The 19,987-nt window shown below is 54.1% G+C and overlaps 1 protein-coding gene across 6 annotated transcripts in view; it reads right to left on the minus strand.

Annotated features, from left to right (window-relative positions):
* The window catches only part of LOC140422364 (centriole, cilia and spindle-associated protein-like), a 91,656-nt gene that overhangs the window by 49,718 nt on the left and 21,951 nt on the right, over nucleotides 1-19,987 (minus strand). Inside the window, exons 1-2 of one of the 6 annotated variants that reach the window (XM_072507392.1) lie at nucleotides 15,876-16,044; nucleotides 1,119-1,251 (exon numbers count right to left, since the gene is read on the minus strand). In XM_072507392.1, coding sequence (XP_072363493.1) covers nucleotides 1,119-1,251; nucleotides 15,876-15,906 — 164 coding nt within the window. In that variant the 5' untranslated portion in view covers nucleotides 15,907-16,044. Of the gene's footprint in view, nucleotides 1-1,118; nucleotides 1,252-1,667; nucleotides 1,844-15,875; nucleotides 16,076-19,987 lie in introns of those variants that run through there. The other 5 variants (XM_072507405.1, XM_072507430.1, XM_072507421.1 and 2 more) reach the window with 5 other exon arrangements.

The following is a 19,987-nucleotide window of genomic DNA, read 5'->3' on the forward strand; positions in this document are numbered from 1 at the left end:
TGGGAAGAAGAATGGAGTCAACGAAGACTGAAACAGAAATGGACGGGATTGGAAGGGTTAGTGAGGGGAACATAGTTAGGAGACAAGATAAAACAAAATAATTTAGGATAGGGTTTATGAAGACAGATGGCTTGGTTGATAACTGAGCCACTGTTTGTGCTTTGACCTTCAAACAAACCAAGATAAATCAACAGGAACAAGAGGCCGAATTCCCACGAGGGTTCTCCTCTTAGTGGGATATTGCGAAATCCAGGAGTCTAGTCCTAACCCTGAAGGGGCTAAGCCATTTGGAAACCTGTTCACACCAGGCTCGGTGAATTTGCACAGTATTTCCACTGGATTCACAACAGAAGAATAGCAAAAGGGCTTGAAAATGAGGTGCCACCTGGATATTCCTTTGGGATTCTCTGAGGAAGCTAACAGGAACTCCACATTGGTGGAGGATCCATATGCACAGAGTTCTAGAAACTGATCTGGACAGGTTGCTAGAAAATAAAGGTAAATTTAGTGAAAACTAGCTCCAGCAGAGATCTCAGTTGATAAGATATCCATTCAATAAACTGAAAATGAGGCTGCACCGTCGCATTGTGGATAGCACAATTGCTTCACAGCTCCAGGGTCCCAGGTTCGATTCCGGCTTGGGTCACTGTCTGTGCGGAGTCTGCATGTTCTCCCCGTGTGTGCGTGGGTTTCCTCCGGGTGCTCCGGTTTCCTCCCACAGTCCAAAGATGTGCAGGTTAGGTGGATTGGCCATGATAAATTGCCCTTAGTGTCCAAAATTGCCCTTAGTGTTGGATGGGGTTACTGGGTTATGGGGATAGGGTGGAGGTGTTGACCTTGGGTAGGGTGCTCTTTCCAAGAGCCGGTGCAGACTCGATGGGCCGAATAGCTTCCTTCTGCACTGTAAATTCTATGATAATCTATGATAATCTCACGGCGCCAAGGTCCCAGGTTCAATCCTGGCTCTGGGTCACTGTCCGTGTGGAGTTTGCATATTCTCCCAGTGTTTGCGTGGGTTTCACCCCCACAACCCAAAGATGAGCAGGGCCAGGCTAAATTGCCCTTTATTGGAAAAAGTTAATTGGGTACTCTAAATTTAAAAATAAATAAATAAATACCTTTTAAAAATAAAATGAAAGTCACAGTGTGGGAAGTCAGGGTTGGACACATGTATCTCGTTGGCTTTTTCTCTGATCCATAATCCCATCCATCCAGTTACTACCATACAAGCACAGTTTTGTAAAGTCCATCCTGTGGTGCATACGGAATCATAGAATCATACATGAAGGAGGCCACTCATCCATCATTTCTCTGCTGGCTCTTTAAAAGAGCTATCCTATTGGTCCCATTTCCCTGCTCTTTCCTCATAGGCCTGCATTTTTTTTTCTTTTCAAGTATTTATCCAGTTCCTGTTGGAAAATTATTTTTGCTCTTTCTGCAGCTCATTCCAAATCACGCCAATCTCTGCATTTTAAAAAATTGCACCATGTCTCCCTTCAGGCATTTTTGCTATTACCTTACCTGAAATTTACCTGGACTGTACAATTTCAGGTAACCTCAATGACCAAAGACATAACTCAGACTATGATACAATTTCTTACTCAAACCTGCCAGTGAGTGGTTTAACCTTTTCTGATCCCCATCACTATATATAGTCCACACTGAACCTTGTCTCTTGGTTAATGTTTTGCTCCATTGTGTTTGTCACTTAAACAGCGAAGATGTTCCGTCTTTCGTCAGTGATTAAATTAGTTTGGTTTCACATCCGAGTGCAACAAAGCATGATTCCACAGCGAGAGCATAAACTATCCCAAGCACTGGATTCCACAGCGGCTGGGAGGATCTGTAAAAAGAGAAAGTCAGGAGTTCAAGCTCTATTTCAGATTTTGAGAATATGACCCAGGCTAACACTCCAGAGCAAAGCTGAGGGAGAGCTGCAATGTTGGAGGTGCTATCTTTCAAACATGGTATTAAATCAGGCCTCTGTCTGCATGGCCAGGTGATGAAAAGGATTTCACAATGTAGCACCATCGATCACACACGAGGCGAGACGTAAAGAACTTCAATCGAGGCTTTATTGAGCAGACTTGTTCAGACTCGTTCCCCAGCAGCTCAGTCACAGAATGCAGCTGCGGGGATTAAACCCAGGTTCTTATACCCCGCCTATCTGTGTGAAGCCCAGTAGGCGGCGGATCCAATTGGGATCCAGCATCTGTCCTCCAATGGCTTCTCGGCATTCATGGTGTACCGTATTACCCCTAATACATACCACCCCATTCTCCCCTTGTTAAAAAAGAACCCGGCGGGGTGGTGGGTTGTATGGTGGTAGGGGTTTACAGGGTCGGTACCTTAACCATTGAACTATATACAATCATGCCGCTTTTACTGGGCCACCAAATTATTCACATTTTACCCGATGTGGTAGTATGTATTAGGGGTCATGTGGGACTGGAAGCCCTAATGTCATTGGCTGACAGATCCCGGGTCCTGGTTGGCCGTTGACCTCTAGCTCCGCCCTGAAGGCGGAGTATAAGAAGCCGGAGTCCTCCCCCGCAGGCCATTCTACTATCGAGCTGCGGGGGAACAGACACGCTTAATAAAGCCTCATCGACTTCACTCTATTCGTCTCACGGAGTCTTTGTGCGCTACAATTTATTAAGCGTGCCTAAAAAGGACTATGGAGCTCAGGATCATCCCGGAATGCCTGACGATCAGCCCCCACGCAGTGAACGCGGCAGCAGCCTTCAAGCACTGGCAGACTTGTTTCGAGGCCTACCTCAGAATGGCCACCGGCCGGGTCACAGAAGACCAAAAACTACAGGTCCTGCACTTGAGAGGTTAAGCACGGAGATTTTCTCCCTCATCGAAGACGCGGAGGATTTCCAGACGGCGTTCGCAGCACTGAAAAGTCTCTATGTCCGCCCAGTTAACCAAATCTACGCTCGCTTCCAGCTCGCGACGAGACGGCAAAGTCCCGGAGAATCGATGGACGAATTCTACGCCGCGCTGCTGATTTTGGGACGAGCCTGCAGCTGCCCTTCGGTGAACGCAAATGAACACACGGACATGTTAATGCGCGATGCTTTTGTGGCAGGTATGAATTCCTTCCAAATCCGCCAAAGACTTCTAGAAAAAGAGTCGCTAGGACTCTCAGAGGCACGGGCCCTAGCAGCCTCCCTAGACGTGGCCGCGCGTAATACCCGCGCCTACGGCCCCGACCGCGCGGCAGCCCATTGGGCTCCGTACGTACCCGTCGCGACAAACCCCCCCCCCGGACTCCCCACAGGCTTGCGCAGTCCAAACGCCAAGTCGCACCGGGGGCGCCCGCTGCTATTTCTGCGGCCAGGCGAAACACCCCCGGCAGCGCTGCCCAGCCCGCGCAGCAATCTGCAAGAGCTGCGGGAAAAAGGGCCATTTCGCGGTTGTGTGCTGGTCCCGCGAGGTCGCCGCTGTCCCGGGAGACCAGGGAGCCCTGCAAGCCGCTTACGCTCCCCAACCCCCCCCCCCCAGCACCCCATGTACGACCCGCAGGCGCAGCCGCTCTGGGTCCCGACCACCGCGGTCCTGGGAGAACAGGGAGCCCTGCACGCCGCTTACGCTCCCCAACCCCCCCCCCCCCTGTCCCCACGTATGACCCGCCGGCGCTACCAATTTGGGTCCCGACCACCGCTGTCCCCAGAGATGAGGGAGCCCCGCGCGGTCCTAACGCTCCCCAACCCCCCCAGCGCCCCATGTGCGACCCGCAGACGCCACCATTTTGGGTCCCGGCCACCACGAGGGGAGGAAGGGCGCCGCCATCTTGGACCACCCCAGACCTGTACGACGCGTGGGGGCGGCCATTTTGTCCACCCCCGCCGCCATCTTGTGACCCCCCAGCCATGTGCGATGTATGGGGGCAGCCATTTTGTTCATCCCTGACGCCATCTTGGACGGCAACAACGGACCCCAGTGTCAACGGCTCCACGGGGTTCGAGGAAGACGCTCCACTACTACAACCACGTCTCGCTTCAATTACGCTCGATCAAGCTCGGCCCCGGACACTCCAGACGACGACGACAACGGTGCTAATAAACGGGCACGAGACACCATGCCTAGTCATCTCCGGGAGCACGGAGAGCTTTATCCACCCCGGCACGGTAAGACGCTGTTCCTTGACCACCTATCCCAGCGCACAAAAGATTTCCCTAGCTGCAGGATCCCACTCCGTGCAGATCCAAGGTTTCTGCATAGTTACCCTAACGGTGCAGGGGAGGGAGTTCAAAAACTACAAACTACACGTCCTTCCCCAACTCTGCGCCCCCACATTACTGGGATTAGATTTCCAGTGCAATCTACAGAGCCTTACGTTCAAATTCGGCGGCCCAATACCCCCACTCACTATCTGCGGCCTCGCTACCCTCAAGGTGCAACCCCCGTCCTTGTTTGCGAACCTCACCCCGGATTGCAAACCCGTCGCCACTAGGAGCACACGGTACAGCGCCCAGGACCGGACCTTCATTCGGTCCGAAGTCCAGCGGCTACTAAAGGAAGGCATAATCCAGGCCAGCAATAGTCCCTGGAGAGCACAGGTGGTAGTAGTGAAGACAGGGGAGAAACAAAGGATGGTCATAGACTATAGCCAGACCATCAACAGGTACATACAACTAGACGCGTACCCTCTCCCCCGCATATCCGACATGGTCAATCGGATTGCCCAATATAAAGTCTTCTCCACCGTGGACCTCAGGTCCGCCTACCATCAGCTCCCCATCCGCCCAAGTGACCGCAAGTACACAGCCTTCGAGGCAGACGGGCGATTATACCATTTCCTAAGGGTCCCATTTGGCGTCACAAACGGGGTCTCGGTCTTCCAACCTAATACAGACCACGACCTTCCCTCTGTCGACAGAGGCTTGCCAGGCCTTCAGCCGCATCAAAGCGGATATCGCAAAGGCCACGATGCGCGCCATCGACGAGTCCCTCCCCTTCCAGGTCGAGAGCGACGCCTCCGACGTAGCTCTAGCGGCCACCCTTAACCAAGCGGGCAGACCCGTGGCCTTTTTCTCCCGAACCCTCCACGCTTCAGAAATCCGCCACTCCTCAGTGGAAAAGGAAGCCCAAGCCATAGTGGAAGCTGTGCGACATTGGAGGCATTACCTGGCCGGCAGGAGATTCACTCTCCTCACCGACCAACGGTCGGTAGCCTTCATGTTCGATAATGCACTCCGGGGCAAAATCAAAAACGACAAGATCTTAAGGTGGAAGATCGAGCTCTCCACCTTCAACTACGAGATCTTGTATCGTCCCGGAAAGCTGAACGAGTCGTCCGATGCCCTATCCCGCGGCACATGTGCCAACGCACAAATTAACCGCCTCCAAACCCTCCACGAGGACCTCTGCCACCCGGGGGTCACTCGGTTTTTCCACTTTATCAAGTCCCGCAACCTCCCATACTCTTTAGAGGAGGTCCGTACAGTCACAAGGGACTGCCACATCTGCGGAATGCAAACCGCATTTTTTCAGGCCGGATGGTGCGCACCTGATTAAGGCTTCCCGCCCCTTTGAACGCCTTAGTCTGGATTTCAAAGGGCCCCTCCCCTCCACCGACCGCAACACATACTTCCTTAATGTGGTGGACGAATACTCCCGCTTCCCATTCGCCATTCCCTGCTCTGACATGACCGCGGCCACAGTCATTAAAGCCCTGAACACCATCTTCACACTGTTCGGTTGCCCCGCATACGTCCACAGCGACAAGGGGTCCTCTTTCATGAGTGACGAGCTGCGCCAGTTCCTGCTCAGCAAGGGCATAGCCTCAAGCAGGACGACCAGCTACAACCCCCGGGGGAACGGGCAAGTAGAGAGGGAGAACGGCACGGTCTGCCCTACGGTCCAGGGACCTCCCAGTTTCACGGTGGCAGGAGGTCCTCCCGGACGCTCTCCACTCCATCCGGTCGCTATTTTGTACGAGCACTAATCAAACGCCTCATGAGCGTCTCCTTGTCTTCCCTAGGAGGTCCTCCTCTGGAACATCGCTGCCGACCTGGCTGGCGGCCCCAGGACCCATCTTGCTCCGAAAGCATGTGCGGGCACACAAGGCGGACCCGTTGGTCGAAAGGGTTCACCTCCTCCACGCGAACCCGCAGTACACTTACGTGGAGTACCCCGACGGCCGACAGGACACGGTCTCCCTGCGGGATCTGGCGCCCGCCGGCAACACACACACCCCCCCGACACCATTCACCCAACCCCCCCCTTCCTGCCACTGCCGCACCCCGCGACCGCCCCCTTCCAAGGAGGATCGGTTCCCCTCCCCTCAGGCCCGACCAAGAATAAAGCCCAAGCTGAAACCGTAAGGCTTCCGGAGACGACAACACCGGTACAAGCACCACCACCACCACCGGGGCCGAGGCGATCGACACGGACGACCAGACCGCCCGACCGACTCGTGGCGTCGATCTAAATCAATATATGGACTTTTCACAAGAACATTTTGCTTTTCTCCCGATACCTTCTGTAAATAGTTGAAACAGGACAAAATTGTACATACTGTATTGCCATATGAATGTTTTCCTCCCAGGACCAGCCCTGTAAACCCTTACCACCATGCGAAGCATCACCCCGCCGGGTTCATTTTTGACAAGGGGTGAATGTGGTAGTATGTATTAGGGGTCATGTGGGACTGGAAGCCCTAATGTCATTGGCTGACAGATCCCGGGTCCTGGTTGGCCGTTGACCTCTAGCTCCGCCCTGAAGGCGGAGTATAAGAAGCCGGAGTCCTCCCCCGCAGGCCATTCTACTATCGAGCTGCGGGGGAACAGACACGCTTAATAAAGCCTCATCGACTTCACTCTATTCGTCTCACGGAGTCTTTGTGCGCTACACCCGAATAGCAGCGTTAACTATTTACAACAATGCCGCTTTACTGGGCCACTGAATTATATACATCTTAAGTCGATTCGATGAGTCGAGATGGTGCTCTGGTCGCCCTTTCCGATCGTCTCAGCCCGGGTGGTGGTGCAGGCTCGGGTCCGGTCGACTCTGGGAGCATCGCGCTGTCCCCCTCTGTTTCCTTACTCCTGGATGGGCCTGGGAGGAGAACTGATCCCCCCCGAGAAGGGGGTGGCTGTGGGGTGCACCGGCGGGAGTAGGGGGAGGTGATTTGTGTTGGGGGGGGGGGGAGCTCCGGCGGGCGCCAGGTCCCGCAGAGAGACCATGTCCTGTCGGCCGTCTGGGTACGCTACGTAGGCGTACTGCGGGTTTGCGTGGAGTAGATGTACCTTTTCCACCAGCGGGTCTGATTTGTGCGCCCGCACATGTTTCCGGAGCAGGATGGGTCCCGGGGCTGCCAGCCAGGTCGGAAGTGACGTTCCAGAAGCGGACCTCCTAGAGAAGACAAGGAGGCGCTCGTGAGGCGTTTGGTTAGTGGTGGTACACAGCAGGGACCGGATAGAGTGAAGCGCATCCGGGAGGACTTCCTGCCAGCGGGAAGTTGGGAGACTCCTAGACGGTAGGGCCAGTAGGACGTTCTTCCAGACCATTCCGTTCTCCCTCTCTACCTGCCCGTTCCCCCGGGGGTTGTAGCTGGTCGTCCTGCTCGAGGCTGTGCCCTTGTTGAGCAGGAATTGACGCAGCTCGTCACTCATGAAGGAGGACCCCCTGTCGCTACGGATGTAGGCGGGGAAACCGAACAGGGTAAAGATGGTGCCGAGGGCTTTAATGACCGTGGCCGCGGTCATGTCGGGGCAGGGGATGGCGAAGGGGAAGCGGGAGTATTCGTCAACGACGTTAAGAAAGTACGTGTTGCGATCGGTGGAGGGGAGGGGGCCTTTGAAGTCCAAACTGAGGCGTTCAAAGGGACTTGAAGCCTTTATCAGGTGCGCTCTATCTGGCCTGACAAAATGCGGTTTGCATTCTGCGCAGATTTGGCAGTTCCTGGTGACTGTTCGGACGTCCTCGACGGAGTAAGGGAGGTTGTGGGCCTTTATGAAGTGGTAGAAACGAGTGACCCCTGGGTGGCAGAGGTCCTCGTGGAGGGCTTGGAGACGGTCCACTTGTGCGTTGGCACAAGTGCCGCGAGATAGGGCATCGGAAGGCTCATTCAGCTTTCCGGGATGGTACAAGATCTCATAATTGTAGGTGGAGAGTTCGATCCTCCACCGCAGGATCTTGTCGTTCTTTATCTTGCCCCGCTGTGCATTATCGAACATGAAGGCTACCGACTGTTGGTCAGTGAGGAGAGTAAATCTCCTGCCGGTCAGGTAATGCCTCAAATGTCGCACAGCTTCCACTATGGCCTGGGCTTCCTTTTCCACTGAGGAGTGGCGGATTTCTGAAGCGTGGAGGGTACGGGAGAAAAAGGGCACGGGTCTGCCTGCTTGGTTGAGCGTGGCCGCCAGAGCTACGTCGGACGCGTCGCTCTCGACTTGGAAGGGGAGGGACTCGTCGATGGCGCGCATCGTGGCCTTTGCGATATCCGTTTTGATGCGGCTGAAGGCCTGGCGGGCCTCTGTCGACAGGGGAAAAGTAGTGGACTGGATTAGTGGGCGGGCCTTGTCTGCGTACTGGGGGACCCACTGGGCGTAATAAGAAAAGAAGCCCAGGCAGCGTTTCTGGGCTTTGGTACAGTGGGGGAGAGGGAACTCCATGAGGGGGCGCATGCGTTCGGGGTCGGGGCCTATCACTCCATTACGCACTACGTAGCCAAGGATGGCTCGACGGTCGGTGCTAAACACGCATTTTTCCTCGTTGTAGGTTAGGTTGAGGGCGTTAGCGGTCTGGAGGAATTTGCGGAGGTTGGCGTCGTGGTCCTGCTGGTCGTGGCCGCAGATGGTGACGTTGTCGAGGTACGGGAACGTGGCCCGTAAACCGTGCTGGTCGACCATTCGGTCCATCTCCCGTTGGAAGACCGAGACTCCGTTCGTGACGCCGAATGGAACCCTTAAGAAGTGGTATAGCCGCTCGTCTGCTTCGAAGGCAGTGTACTTGTGGTCACCGGGATGGATGGGGAGCTGGTGGTAGGCGGACTTAAGGTCCACGGTGGAGAAGACCTTGTACTGTGCAATCCGATTGACCATGTCGGATATGCGGGGAAGAGGGTACGCATCTAGCTGCGTGTACCTGTTGATGGTCTGACTGTAGTCTACGACCATCCTTTGCTTCTCCCCTGTCTTCACTACTACCACCTGGGCTCTCCAGGGACTATTGCTGGCCTGGATTATGCCTTCCTTCAGCAGCCGCTGGATTTCGGACCTGATAAGCATCCGGTCCTGGGTGCTGTATCGTCTGCTCCTAGTGGCGACGGGTTTGCAATCCGGGGTGAGGTTCGCAAACAGGGAGGGCGGTTCGACCTTGAGTGTCGCGAGGCCGCAGATAGTCAGTGGGGGTATAGGGCCGCCAAATTTGAATGTTAAGCTCTGGAAGTTGCATTGGAAGTCCAACCCCAGGAGGGTGGGAGCGCAGAGGTGGGGAAGGATGTACAGCCGGTAATTTTTGAACTCTCTCCCCTGCACCTTTAGGTTTGCGATACAGAACCCTTTGATTTCAACGGAGTGGGACCCCGCCGCCAGGAACATTGTTTGGGTGCTTGGCCGAATTACAAGGGAACAGCGTCTTACCGTGTCCGGGTGAATAAAACTCTCCGTGCTCCCCGAGTCGATCAAACACGGCGTCTCGTGCCCGTTCACCAGCACCTTTGTCGTTATCGTCTGGAGCGTCCGGGGCCGTGACTGGTCGAGGGTCACCGATGCCAAATGTGGTTGGTGTATCAGATCGTTGTCTTCAGGCAGTGTGGAGCCATCCACGCTGGGGTGCTTGCCTGTCAGCCAAGATGGTGGCGTCCATGGATCGCACGCGGTCGGGGGTGGACAAAATGGCCACTCCCATGGATCGCACGCGGCCCGTGGGTAGGAAGATGGCGGCGCCTGTCCCCCCCTCGTGGTGTCCGGGGTCCAAAATGGCAGCGCCCGTTGGCCGCCTGTGGGTCGCTGGGGGGGTTGAGCCCGTGGTCCCATTTGTTCCCTGGAGATAGCGACGACCCCACGGGACTGGCACACCGCTGCGTAGTGCCCCTTTTTACCGCAGGTGGCCGAACGGGCCGGGCAGCGCTGGCGGGGGTGTTTTGGATGCCCGCAAAAGTAGCAGCGGGGCACCCCCGGGTGGTCTGGGATTCTGGCTGCGCACGCTTGCGGAGGGGTTGGGGTTGCAGGGGGGGGGTCGGTCGCGGCGGGGGTCCACGGAGCCCAAGGGGCTGCAGCGCGGTCGGGGGCATAGGCGCGGGCGTTTTGGGAGGCCACGTCGAGGGAGGCTGCGAGGGCCCGTACCTCTGTGAGTCCGAGAGAATCTTTCTCTAAAAGTCTCTGGCGAATTGGCGACAATGCCAAACCTGCTACGTAAGCGTCTCTGATCAGGAGGTCCGTGTGTTCGTTCGCCGTAACCGCTGGGCAGTTGCAGTTTCGTCCCAGGATCATTAGAGCATTGAAGAAATCGTCTGGCGATTCCCCGGGGATTTGTCACCTCGTCGCGAGCTGGTAGCGTGCGTAGACTTGGTTGACCGGCTTAATGTAGATCTCCTTCAGCAAGTTGAGCGCCGCTGGGAATTCTTCCGCGCCCTCGATGAGTGAGTAGATTTCAGGACTCACCCTGGAATGCAGGACCTGCATCTTCTGGTCTTCTGTTGCTCTGCCGGGGGCTGTTCGGAGGTATCCCTCAAAGCACGCCAGCCAGTGCTTAAACGCGGATGTTGCGTTTGCTGCGTGGGGGCTGATTCGCAGGCACTCCGGGGTGATCCGGAGCTCCATATTCCTTTTTAAGTCTGCTCAATAAATTGTAGCACCATCGATCACACACGAGGCGAGACGTAAAGAACTTCAATCGAGGCTTTATTGAGCAGACTTGTTCAGACTCGTTCCCCAGCAGCTCAGTCACAGAATGCAGCTGCGGGGATTAAACCCAGGTTCTTATACCCCGCCTATCTGTGTGAAGCCCAGTAGGCGGCGGATCCAATCGGGATCCAGCATCTGTCCTCCAATGGCTTCTCGGCATTCATGGTGTACCGTATTACCCCTAATACATACCACCACACACAACTCGACTGAAAAAGGACATGGAATTCCCCAATATCCTGGCTACATTTATCCCTCAGGAGTGCAGACATTATCTAATATTTGTTGTGGATACATCGGGCGTCATGTCTGCAAATGTAGTAGCAACTGCCTTCAATCATCTTTCTTAATTCTTCCTCCACTGTGTCTCTAATAAAGTTTCCACTGCTTGCGGGTGGCACGGTGGCGCAGTGGTTAGCACTGCTGCCTCCCGGCACCGAGGACTCGGATTCGATCCCAGCCCCGGGTCACTGAATGTGTGGAGTTTGCACATTCTCCCCATGTCTGCTTGGGTCTCACCCCCACGATCCAAAGATGTGCAGCATAGGTGGATTGGCCACGCTAAATTGTCCCTTAATTGGAAAAAAATAATTGGGTACTCCAAATCTATTTTTAAAAAAACAAATTCCATCTGCAGCTTTTTTGCTTTCCGCCAGCACTTCCACGATTCGGGCTGAGGGGTACCGCCGACCCACCTCCAGTCCGGAGCCAATCAGCCGTTGCTTGACTGTCCTTTCGGACTTGTCCCTAAGGGTCCAAATGCAATTATTTCCTCCCAGATCACCACTTTCAGTTCCTCTCTCTCAGATGCATCTCCTGTAGGAAGGCTATGTCCACCCTCAGGCTTTTGAGATGGGTGAGGACTCTGGATCTTTTCACCAGCACGTTGAGATCTCTCATGTTCCATGAGGCTATTCTGACCACCCTGCTCCTGTGGGGTCAACCATACTCACCCTGTGGGCCCGGTCCTGTTCGCTGAAGCCTGCCTTCGCTCTCAGGCCATTCAAGATGGCCCATGTCTACTTCCTCCTTTTCATCGTAGCCATGAGCAACCTATTGTAGCCAGCCTTCAATTTCCCCCTTTCCCCTCCCCCTTTACCCCACCTGCTCCCTGCCACCACCCCCCAGCCCCCTATCCATGTGATTTCCCCCTTCCTCATCCCCTGGCTTTACCCCACTCTCTAACCCCCCTGATTTGCTCCCTTCTTATTTTTTGTTTCCCCTGAACTTCTATTTCCCTCATGCCAGGTTCTCCCTCCCTCCCGGGAGTGCGCCGCTGCCTCCTCCTTCGCTAGACATCTGTACACCAACCTATTTGCTAGTGGCTCCCCTCAATGGTCAAATTCCCCAAATAACCCCGTATACGTCTCTCACCCTGTCCCCCCTCACTCCACTCCCCCCCCGCCGCCCGCTCCCCCCCCACCCGCCCCCACCAGTGTTTGTCACCCCTGCCCCACTTGGATCCCTAAGACTTGTTCTGCATTCATTGCCCTCTACTATTATTTCTGCACTAACTTGTTGGCCTCCTACGGGTCGTCAAAGTAGTAGTCCATGCCCTGAAAGGTGACTCAAAGTTTGGCGGGGTAGAGCATGCCAAACCGCACCTTGCTTTTGTACAGTGCAGATTTGGCCCCGTTGAATTCTGCCCGCTGCTTGGTCAGGTCTGCTCCAATGGCCTGGTACAAGTGGAAAAAATGTCCTTCCCACTTGCACGCCTTCACGCTTTTCGCTGTCATTAGGATCAGCTCCTTATCCTGGTACCGGTGGTAGCTCACAATCATCACCCGCGGTGGCTCGCCTGCTCTGTGGGCTGCTGCTGAAGCGGTCTGTGGGCATGATCTACCTCCGGGACCTTGGCAAAGCCTTTCTCGCTGACCAGCTTCCCGAGCATCGCTGCCAGATACTCCGTGGGGTTCCTCCCCTCCATGCCCTCCAGCAGCCCCACGATCTGCAGGCCTAGCTGACGTGATCGGTGCTCTTGGTCATCGATTATTTTCTCCTTCAGCCCCTTCTGTGTCTTGACCAGCCTCGCCACCTGTGATCCGATCCGCCAGGTCCGTGGCGGCTTTCTCGAGACCCGTTTGTTGCCTTTTGGGACTCAAGCCTTCGCTCAATTTTGCTCATGGCCTCCTTCATGGGGGGGCATCGCGGCTTCAACTGCCGCCCCCACGGCCATCATGAGGTCTTCCTTTATCTCCTCTCTAAGCTTCTGGAGCTCAGAGGTGATGAAACCCATTATTTTTTTCCAACAGTGCCTGGGCCTGCACTGGAAAGCCTGTGGGACCGTCTGTCATTGGGTCCTTGCCACCACACGGGATCCCTCCGAGGCTGAGGTTTCCCTCTCCTCCCCTCTGGAAGTTTTTCGGCTGGATCGCTAGTTCCTTGATGCTTTGGGTGGCATTGTGGTTGATGGGGGGTTGATTTGTGGGATTGTTTGTACATTTGGTGCTCGTTTGTTGGGGTTAAAGGGCCTTAACCAAGGTTTCTAGACAAGGGCCACCTTTTGTGTGACCGCACAGCTCATGGCCGCCACGGGAAGTCCTTATCACCTTAACATTGAACAGAAACAGACTATTGTTGTCTCTCTTCCCACACCCAATGGTGCACAAGGTAGACTTTCATCAGTTCCCAAGGCAAGGTTTTACCTGGAACTGGTTGCTGGTCTGTCACCAGAGGCTTATAGATTCAGGGGCGTCATTCCACTTAAAGCAGAGGCTGACTTACACATTTGGGGGACCCACGCTCTCCCTCTTTGAGGAGGCTCCACATCATGACCTGCTCCCTGGTCATGTGGCAGCCAACCTCCAATGTCGTTGAGCGCCACACAAATGACATTGAGCCCCGCCCCCAATTATGTCAAGCCCTGCCCAATGTTGTCGAGCTCCGCCCCAATGATGTCAAGTCGCGCTCAACAGATTTAGAGCCCCACCAAAGTAATCTCAAGCCCCACCCCCAATGATGTTGAGCCCTGGCCCCAATGCTGTCAAGTCCTGCCCCAATGGTATTGACCCCCGCCCCTGGTCACATCAAGTCCCACCCCCAATGATGTCAAGCCCTGCCCCAATTATGTCGAACCCACCCCAATGATGTCAAGCCCCGCCGTAATTATGTCATGCTCCACCCCAAATGGTGTCCAGTCCCACCCCAATGATGTCAAGCCCTTCCCCCAATTATTGTCAAACCCCGTCCCCGATTATGTCAAGCTCTGACCCCAACGGTGTAAAGTTGCGCCCCAAATGATGTTGAGTCCCACCACAAATTATGTAATTCTGACCCCACCACGCTCCTGACCTCCTGACCCTGCCACCCTGAGCTCATACAATTCAAGGCAAGGCAAAGCCTCGAGCCTTGACCCTCGATGCATGACCACGTGTGCTCCTGGCTGGTTCCTGCTGCTTGCTATCTGGCCTGGCCTCTGCACTCTCTTACCCTCGCTGCCCGGTCCAGTTGCTGCCCAGCCCAGCCCAGCCCTCTCACTCTCAGCTCTGCCTGGTTGGCTTCTGGTTGAGTCACCCCGGTGGCCACTGCTCCCTGATTCCCCAAGACACAACGCCAATGCTTGTCTGGCACTCTTCACATCTCCTGGCTGCTGCTCTGCTTACCTCTTGGCTCTGGCTTGCATGGCAGGGCCTCGACCCACCAAGGTCAATGGCAATTTGCATGGCTCACAGTGTGGGGGGCAGGGAGGATTCAACTTCAGGTGTACCAAATGATCCCGTTAGTGGGAAGTGACAGAAAATCCCGCCCCATGATTCAAATCAAACATTCCTGAATTTCTGTAGTTAAAACATTGTTCCTGTATATGTCTAACAAAATTAATGAAATTAAATAAAAATCGCTTATTGTCACAAGTAGGCTTCAAATGAAGTTACTGTGAAAAGCCCCTAGTCGCCACATTCCGGTGCCTGTTCGGGGAGGCTGGTACGGGAATTGAACCATGCTGCTGGCCTGCCTTGGTCTGCTTTAAAAGCCAGCTCTTTAGCCCTGTGCTAAACCAGGCGCTGAAGCTTCTACATCAGTCTCCTGTGCTACAATTTGATGTACCAAGCATGTCCTGGGGAATGTCATTGCATTAAAGGTGCTATATAAATGCAAACTGTTGTTCAGTAGTGAGGTGTCTCTTTGGGGTCAAATTGGCACCAAGATGAAATACTTAGTCAGAGGAGATTAAAGGCAAGTCAATCTTCTGCAACTGAATGTGTAATTTGTTATCTGAGGCAGGCTGGACCAGTCTACGCAAGTAAGAAGTCTTACAACACCAGGTTAAAGTCCAACAGGTTTGTTTTGAATCACTAACTTTCGGAGCACTGCTCCTTCCTCAGGTGAATGAAGAGGTGGGTCCCAGAAACATATATATAGACAAAGTCAAAGATGCAAGACGATACTTTGAAAGCCAGTCTTAGCAGGTAATTAAGTCTAAAGGTCACATCTTGATCACATGGTCAGTGCTGGTGATTAACCAGATCAGCAGGGCTGAACATCAACCAATCAGGCTGATTCACTACTGTGAGCCATTAGGATAGATGGATTACTGAGGAGTTGGGTGTTTTCTGGCTCAACTCCAATCCCTAAAGCCAAGGGCCCAAGTTCTCCTAACTGGACAATCTGGTTTGTCATAACCCTGTGCTGATAAGCTGCATGGTTTTAGCGGCTTAATGCCACCAGCCTCTCTGTCCACACTCTGAAATCCCTAAACCTTGGCCCTTTATAATCTGTGATCGAAGTTCTTTCTGTTTAATTTATTGGATTCTTCAGAAGGAGTGAGTGTGGATTTACAAAGTTACTGTATTGTCCCAAAGTGAACTTCGTCAAAATGTTTAAAGATCTGGCAAGAAATCTAAAGCCCATTTAAATCTGACAAATCTCGGCTGCATTCTCTTCTTTTACTCACTCAGTCACCCTCAACATTTTCTACATCCTTATTACACTGAATCCTAATGTTTATGCATTCAAATATTGTTCAACTTGCATTGGAAAATCTAGCAATTGCCCAATGTTTTGTGTTTTACTCACCTCTCATCCTGTATATCTGTCCCGACTGCATAAGTGATTGGAACACCAACCCCGTCACCTACTGTGTCTCCCAATCACTGGTCTGGATACATCTTTGTGGCTCTGTGCTGTCATTGGTCCACACAAGCAGCAAACAATGGCATTTCCAACCCCTTGAAACAAAGGATGTTTGCTAAAGAGAGGCTAAAGGAACCAGCTGGATGGGTTCCAATTTGTAGAGAAGGAAGAGAGAATGTGGAGAGAGGATGGGGGAGGGGGAGAGGAGAGGGACGGGGAGGAGAGAGAACGGGGAGCGGGGTGGAGGGGAGGAGGGGGAGAGAAAAGGGGGACCATTCTTGCTGGAGGTGCATTGTTGTCAATAACGTGGCATTTGCTTTTCAGATGAAAGCTCTCCAACTGTGGTTGAGAATATGACATTGAAATGAATATGTACATTGGACCGTAAATTAATGAGTTATCCGATACGTCACTTGAACCAGCACTTAGAAACCATGCAGAGTGACAGTCACACCTCTGTTAAAGACTGTGAATATGTACCTGCTGCCCAGAAGTCTTCTGCATGTCTGTAATTACAGAGTCGCCACTTCTGGCTGCGTCAAACACCTTTCAACTACTTGTCACCTGCTACCTGGTTCCATGGGTTGGACTCAACAATCTATATTAGATTTATATAACACTTTTAAGATAGAAAACATCCTTAAGCACCAGGTGTGTAATCAGAGACAATTTTACCCATACCAGAAAAGGAATGATTAGATGACGCAGTCAAAGTCTTTATCAAGAGAGGGGTTTGTGGAAGGTCTGAAATAAGGAGAAGCGAGGAAGGAGGGAATTGGATCTAGGCACTGGCGTTTCCGAGGGTGGAAGAAGAGCTGCTGGAGGGCCTATGGGGGGCTGGTTGAAGTGGTGGAGGGGTTGGAGGCGATGCAATCTGGCAAAGCCCTGGGCCGGACGGGTACTGATGCACGATCAATAACTACTAAAACGAGGTTGTAGCACAACTGAAGGCTTTAATAGACTAGAACTGTTCCCCAGCAGCTCAGGTACAGAATGAGGGCTGCTGGGACGGCACTGCTTCTTATATCCCACCTATCAGGGCGGAGCTACATACTATACAGCCAATGGTAAACCCCCAGGTTTAACCAATAGAACTTCAGCCTCTCGTGTACTGCAATACCTGATAATACCACATTCACCCCCTGTTAAAAAAGGAGTCTAGCAGGGGTGGTGGCCAGCGGCTACAACTGTATTCAACATGGTATGATCAAATATGGAGGTACCGTGATACCTCCTTACCATGTTTAGAGGATATTTACAGTCATGGCAGATATATACCGTCACTGTTTATTATTTACAGTTACAGATCGGTTAAAATGAAGCAATCAGTCGGTCGGGTGCCCTGGTCGTCCTCTGGGATCGTCTGAGCCTCGGTGGTGATTCCGGTGGGGGTCCAGGCGTCTGCGACTCCGGGAGCGTGGCTTCGGCCTCCATGGCAGCTTTGTCACCCCTAGACGGCACTGGTGGGGAAAGCGGTTGACCTGGGAGGGGGGCACCTGTAGGGGGCGTCGGTGGGTGGGAGGGCCCAGGGGGGGGTGGGGGGGGGGGGGTGGTTGGGGTGCGCGTGGGGTTCCGGCGGGCGCCAGGTCCCGTAGGGAGACCGTATCTTGTCGGCTGTCAGGGAACGCCACGTAGGCGTACTGGGGGTTAGCATGGAGCAGATGGACCTTCTCGACCAACGGGTCCGACTTGTGCGCCCGCACGTGTTTTCGGAGCAGGATGGGTCCGGGTGTTGCTAGCCAGGTCGGGAGCAAGGTCCCGGAGGAGGACTTCCTGGGGAAGACAAGGAGACGTTCGTGGGGTGTCTGATTGGTGCTCGTACAGAGCAGTGACCGGATGAAGTGGAGGGCCTCCTGGAGGACTTCTTGCCAGCGGGAGACTGGGAGGTTCCTGGACCGTAGGGCCAGTGGAACGGTCTTCCAGACCGTTCCGTTCTCCCTCGCTACCTGCCCGTTTCCCCGGGGGTTGTAACTGGTCGTCCTGCTTGAGGCGATGCCCTTGCTGAGCAGGAATTGATGCAGTTCGTCACTCATAATGGAGGACCCTCTATCACTGTGTATGTAAGCGGGGAAACGGAACAGTGCAAAGATACTATGGAGGGCCTTGATGACGGTGGTTGCGGTCATGTCGGGGCAGGGGATGGCGAATGGGAACCGGGAGTACTCGTCAATCACGTTCAGGAAATACGTGTTGCAGTCGGTGGAGGGGAGGGGGCCTTTGAAATCCATGCTGAGGCGTTCAAAGGGACGGGAAGCCTTTATCAGTTGCGCCCTCCCTGGCCGGTAGAAGTGCGGTTTGCACTCTGCGCACATTCGGCAGTCCCTGGTGGCTGTCCTAACCTCCTCGATGGAGTAGGGCAGGCTGCGGGTCTTAATGAAATGAAAGAAACGAGTGACCCCCGGGTGGCAGAGGTCCTTGTGGAGGGCTCGGAGAAGGTCCACTTGTGCGGTGGCACATGTGCCGCGGGACAGGGCGTCAGGAGGCTCGTTCAGCTTCTCGGGACGATACAAGATCTCGTAGTTGTAGGTGGAGAGTTCTATCCTCCACCGCAAGATCTTGTCGTTTTTTATCTTGCCCCCCTGTGCATTATCGAACATGAACGCCACCGACCGTTGGTCAGTGAGGAGAGTGAATCTCCTGCCGGCCAGGTAATGCCTCCAATGCCGCACAGCTTCTACTATGGCTTGGGCCTCTTTTTCGACTGAGGAGTGGCGGATCTCGGAAGCATAGAGGGTACGGGAGAAGAAGGCCACGGGTCTGCCCGCTTGGTTGAGGGTTGCCGCCAGAGCTACGTCGGACGCATCGCTCTCGACCTGGAAGGGGAGGGACTCGTCGATGGCGTGCATCGTGGCCTTTGCAATGTCTGCTTTGATGCGGCTGAAGGCCTGGCGGGCCTCCGTCGACAGGGGGAAGGTTGTGGACTGGATCAGGGAACGGGCTTTGTCTGCGTAGTTAGGGACCCACTGGGCGTAGTAACTAAAAAAACCCGAGGCAGCGCTTCAGGGCTTTGGGGCAGTGAGGGAGGGGGATCTCCATGAGGAGGCGCATGCGTTCAGGGTCGGGGCCTATAACTCCATTTCGCACTACGTAGCCGAGAATGGCTGGACGGTCGGTGCTAAACACACATTTATCCTCATTGTACGTTAAGTTAAGGATTTTAGCGGTCTGGAGAAATTTTCAGAGATTGGTGTCGTGGTCCTGCTGGTCATGGCCGCAGATGGTGACGTTGTCGAGATACGGAAACGTTGCGCGTAAGCCGTACCGGTCAACCATTCGGTCCATCTCGCGTTGGAAGACCAAGACCCCGTTAGTGACACCGAAAGGGACCCTTAAAAAATGATAGAGCCGCCCATCTGCTTCAAAGGCAGTGTATTTGCGGTCACTAGTGCAGAGGGGTAGCTGTTGGTAGGCGGACTTAAGATCCACCGTGGAGAAGACCTTATAATGCGCGATCCTGTTGACCAGGTCGGATATGCGGAGGAGAGGGTATGCGTCCAGCTGCGTAAACCTCTTGATGGTCTGACTGTAGTCAATGACCATCCTATGTTTCTCCCCGGTCTTTACCACCACTACTTGAGCTCTCCAGGGACTGTTGCTTGCTTCAATGACCCCTTCCCTCAGTAGCCTTTGGACCTCCGACCTAATGAAGGTCCGGTCCTGGCTCTGTACCGTCTGCTCCTGGTGGCGATGGGTTTGCAATCCGGGGTGAGGTTCGCAAACAGGGAAGGCAGGTCGACTTTAAGGGTCGTGAGGCTGCGGACAGTGAGCGGGTATAGGGCCGCCGAATTGGAAGGTCAGACTTTGCAGGTTACATTGGAAGTCCAACCCCAGGACTGTAGCCGCGCAGAGGTGCGGAAGGACATAAAGGCAGAAATTGTTGAATTTCCTTCCTTGGACTGTGAGGTTTGCTAGACAGAACCCCTTTATCTCCACTGAGTGGGAACCGGAGATCAGGGAGATTCTTTGATTTACAGGGTGGGTAAAAAGTGAACAGCGCCTTACCATGTCGGGGTGCATAAAGCTCTCCGTGCTCCCAGAGTCGATCAGGCAGGACA

Source organism: Scyliorhinus torazame, chromosome 1 (genome assembly GCF_047496885.1).
Source record: "Scyliorhinus torazame isolate Kashiwa2021f chromosome 1, sScyTor2.1, whole genome shotgun sequence".
In the NCBI taxonomy this organism is placed as follows: domain Eukaryota; kingdom Metazoa; phylum Chordata; class Chondrichthyes; order Carcharhiniformes; family Scyliorhinidae; genus Scyliorhinus; species Scyliorhinus torazame.